Source organism: Trichoplax adhaerens, genomic scaffold (genome assembly GCF_000150275.1).
Source record: "Trichoplax adhaerens TRIADscaffold_143 genomic scaffold, whole genome shotgun sequence".
NCBI lineage: Eukaryota > Metazoa > Placozoa > Uniplacotomia > Trichoplacea > Trichoplacidae > Trichoplax > Trichoplax adhaerens.
This window is the reverse complement of record NW_002061073.1, coordinates 5,601-9,610: the sequence shown is the minus strand read 5'-3', so window position 1 is coordinate 9,610 and position 4,010 is coordinate 5,601. Positions and strand designations below refer to the sequence as shown.

At 32.2% G+C, this 4,010-nt stretch overlaps 1 protein-coding gene across 1 annotated transcript; it reads left to right on the top strand.

The window, feature by feature from the left end:
- Nucleotides 1-117: 117 nt before the first annotated feature.
- Nucleotides 118-846, top strand: TRIADDRAFT_6502 (uncharacterized protein; the record flags this gene model as incomplete). Its single annotated transcript, XM_002118504.1, has 1 exon — nt 118-846. A coding segment is annotated over one exon (729 nt), but the record flags the coding sequence as incomplete, so codon positions are not given.
- Between the last annotated feature and the right edge of the window lie 3,164 nt (nt 847-4,010).

The window sequence follows — 4,010 nt, the reverse complement described above, 5'->3', positions numbered from 1 at the left end:
ATGTTGGGACACATGTATGCCGCCGCCAATATAACCAATTTAGGCTTGCAGACACCACCAACTTTCTACAATAGAAGGTCATCGATTCTCATCGCTAATGGTGATTTTGCACTCGACTATCCACGTCCTGTTACACCAGCAACAAAGGTAGTAGGTCCAATCCTTCCTAAGCCAGCCAAAGCATTACCAATTCACTTGCAAGAATTTGTTTCAGCAAATCCAAACGGAACGATAGTGATGTCATTTGGCTCTGTGGTTACCGGTTTAAAGTACATAACTGACGTCCAAATGCTATTTAAATCTCTTGGTCGTCTACCATATAATGTAATATGCAAATATTCAGAAAAGCATAAATATTCTATCCCAAAGAATGTCATGACATTTAATTGGCTACCTCAAAATGATCTTTTAGGCCATCCCAACATTAAAGGGTTTGTTACACATTGTGGCATGAATAGCATTCTGGAAGCTGCTTATCATGGTATACCTATGGTGGGTATTCCGATATTTGGAGATCAAATTGTTAATGCCCAAAAGATATTATATAGGAATATTGGAGTAGTTTTGGATATTAATGAAATCAATAGCGATGACTTGTATTTTGGTATTATGAATGCCACTACTGATCAATGGATACTTGGAAATGCATCTATAGTCTCAAAATTAATTAAAAATCGTCCTAATGGAAGAACACCGGTCGAAGAAGCTGCTGATTGGATTGAATTTGCCTTGAATAGTAAAGGGGGACACTATTTGCGATCGGAAGAATATAACTTGCCATGGTATCAACTTTATTTATTCGATATTTTTGCAATTTTATGTATGATGATAATTATCACGATTATAATTCTTAAGTTAATCTGGAGAGGAATAGTCTTCGTCTTTCGTAGGCCTGCTACATTCTCCAAAGCTAAGCAGTCTTAGTGTCAATATTATAATTTGAGTGAAAAGATAAAATTTGATTCTCTTCTTTAAAGTCATCACACACCAGTAAGCAATATATTATAAATGGTTATTTATATTTAAAAATAGTCCAGATCTAAAACGATCTATATTGGAAACAAAATTATTATATGATAGCACCTCAATACCGTAATAATCTTACATAATGATTTATATATAATGAATTAATTAAACGAATAATTATGTCCATTAAATCGATCATTCCATGGTAACACTATTCTGTTAATCACCAGAAGTAAATGCAATGATATAGGGTAGCCTCCTTATTTTTGTAGTACTGAGGAATATTGAAATGAAGATTGTTTCTACTGAAGCCTTGCCTTTACACTACTACTACTGTAGTGTAATTTATAAAACTGCATGTTATATACACCAATTAATTATTTGCAATGGTGTTGCTGTCCGATTTTAATATCAATTTTTATTCTAAATGAGCTTTATTTAACACAAATGCTGATTGCCTTTCGAGGTTATGTTCTTCTTAAGATGTTTGATTGATTTTGTTCCTTTTTGATATGTATATTAACTGTTAATAGTCATAGTAGCTAGAATGTCAGCATACATGGATTGAGTTACAATCTAACGATAGGGGTACGCTAGGATACTTATATTATTGTGCTCAGCTAACTATTCGTTGTTGTTTGTCGTAAGCACCAATTCGTAATCTGGGCTAAGCTTAATATTTGAATATAGCTGTACGTTGCCTGACTGTTATGAGACTGCACTATAATTATGCAAATAAGAAGGGCAGTAATGATCGCAATAGTAAAATAAGTATAAATAGGTGAGATTGAAATAAAATCAGAGATGGACACCTTCAAAATAGGAAGCGTGTAGAGTGTTTTAGTGTGGTCGCAACAAGTGGCAGCTAGTTCTATTCATGATAGTTATTTTAAATTATTTTTAATTCAGTTACATTAACGCTATCACACTCTGTAACTAAGCATTATTTATATGGGTGCACTGTATTAGTGTAGCATATGCATAGGACTGTACCACAAATTATAGCTCTGTTTGTTTGAATTGTAGTATTGCTTGATATTAAGTGTTCAATGCAGCGATGTTGCTTTTGATTTATCAAGAAATTAACAAATAACAGCTATGACCAAAGGCAACAAAAGTAAATCCGTCCATCACAGAATAGAGTATTATGACTTTTTAAAACATGCATTGAAAACTCCCATGCAAAAAGTAAATTACCAATGATCATAAGTATTATTAACAAATGAACCTTCTAAGAATAAAATCACAAACATCACAAGCTTGAACATCAAGAAGTCAATGCAGCAGTGTATATTAAAGTGTTACACTTTCTCATCAAACTCTATTTAGAAATCATCAAGCACTAACAAGCTGGACGTTATGATTCATAAAGTTGATGCAGTTGTTCATATACGTGTAGTCCATAGAGTAACTCACGTAGCAGTAAAGAATATGAACTTTAACGGATTTTATTGAACCCATACCGATCAAACCAACCTTAGAGTTATAAAAATATTATTTGCCATACATGGCGTACAGTTTTGTCTATCCGTTTGATTTCATGCTATAGAATTTTATTTACCTACTCATGGCGAAACTCAATCAACTGATTCAAAATTCTTTAGCTTTATATCTTAGCGTGACAATTATACGAGTAAATTATAATTATGCAAGCAGTACTATGTCAGTAGGGATACTAATGATGATATAAAAATTCAAGTCATTAGTGATTTACTTATGTCATGTTTACAAATGTCAGTAGGGATACTAATGATGATATAAAAATTCAAGTAAATCACTCTATTAGGTCTTGGTGTACAGTCTTTTTTATCCGTTTGATTTCATACTATACAATTTTATTTGCATAGTAATGACGAAAATTCAATTAACCAATTAAAATTCTTTGCTATTATTCTTTGCACTATTATTACGGCGTGCATACTGGTCGATGATTGTCCATACTTCCGTCATTTTTTATATACTCTGTCAGTCTATGTTAGACTTTTATAAGATAGCCATCCATCCATTAATTATTCATACCCTTCTTGTCATAAACTGAATTTTGGAGCTAATTGTAATGTCATTGCATTGAATCTGTGAAAGCCTTCAGTTTTTGTACCACATATTTTGTGATAGAGTAAATCTTGTCTGATTTTAGCAGTGTCAATAAATGTTATTAAAACTTTACGCTCCAAAACGATTGTTTAACCTTAACGTAACTGCAGTGTGTTTAGTTTCACTGTAGTTCTTAGACATGTTCGTAAATATATATATGTTCGTTAATTCATATCCGGTAATTAAGCTGCTCCCATTTTATCTTTAATTTGATCTTGGATATTTCCACATAACATTAGTGATTCATTAGTTCATCTTTTGACCTGACCTTTACCTATTTGATAGTTTTTACAAAATCAAGCATACAAACGAAGCCAAAAATCTGAACTTTGATCTCATTGCAAACTAGGATCGTCTTAGCTAGGATTAAACCTTTTTTGCCTTTACCTGTTCTTTTGCAGCGCTGTACTTTATTTTAAAGTAATATTGATCTAATGTCACATTTCTTCTCAAATAATTTTCCAAGCAGAGTTGACAAAAGTATTTCATACAATGGTTTTGAGCAAATACATCACCGATATCATCGATAAGGAATATCCGCAGATTTGAGTGATGTCCCTTTAGTGGATATTGTATTCGATTTACGAAGTATAGGGTTAATATCTGATGACGAAGTTGACAAACTTAAAGATGGTTGCCAGAGTAAGAAAGAAAGAATCTTTCATTTTATTAAAATACTAAAATCAAGAAGCGATGACAACTATTTTCAGTTTTGCTGCATACTAAAGGATAGTCAAGTTACACATATTAAAAATCTTGGTAGAAAATTAGAGATAGAAGCTAACGCCTCGAGGAACGAACGCGGTAACAAAACTTGTTTTTAACAAATATTGTTGATTAATGTATAATTCTTGTTGTTTATGGTATTACAAAATAAAGTTTGTAATATATTTTTTCACCGTCATTAATTGTTGGCGATGAGAATATTACAGAATGTTCTCCTTATTCGC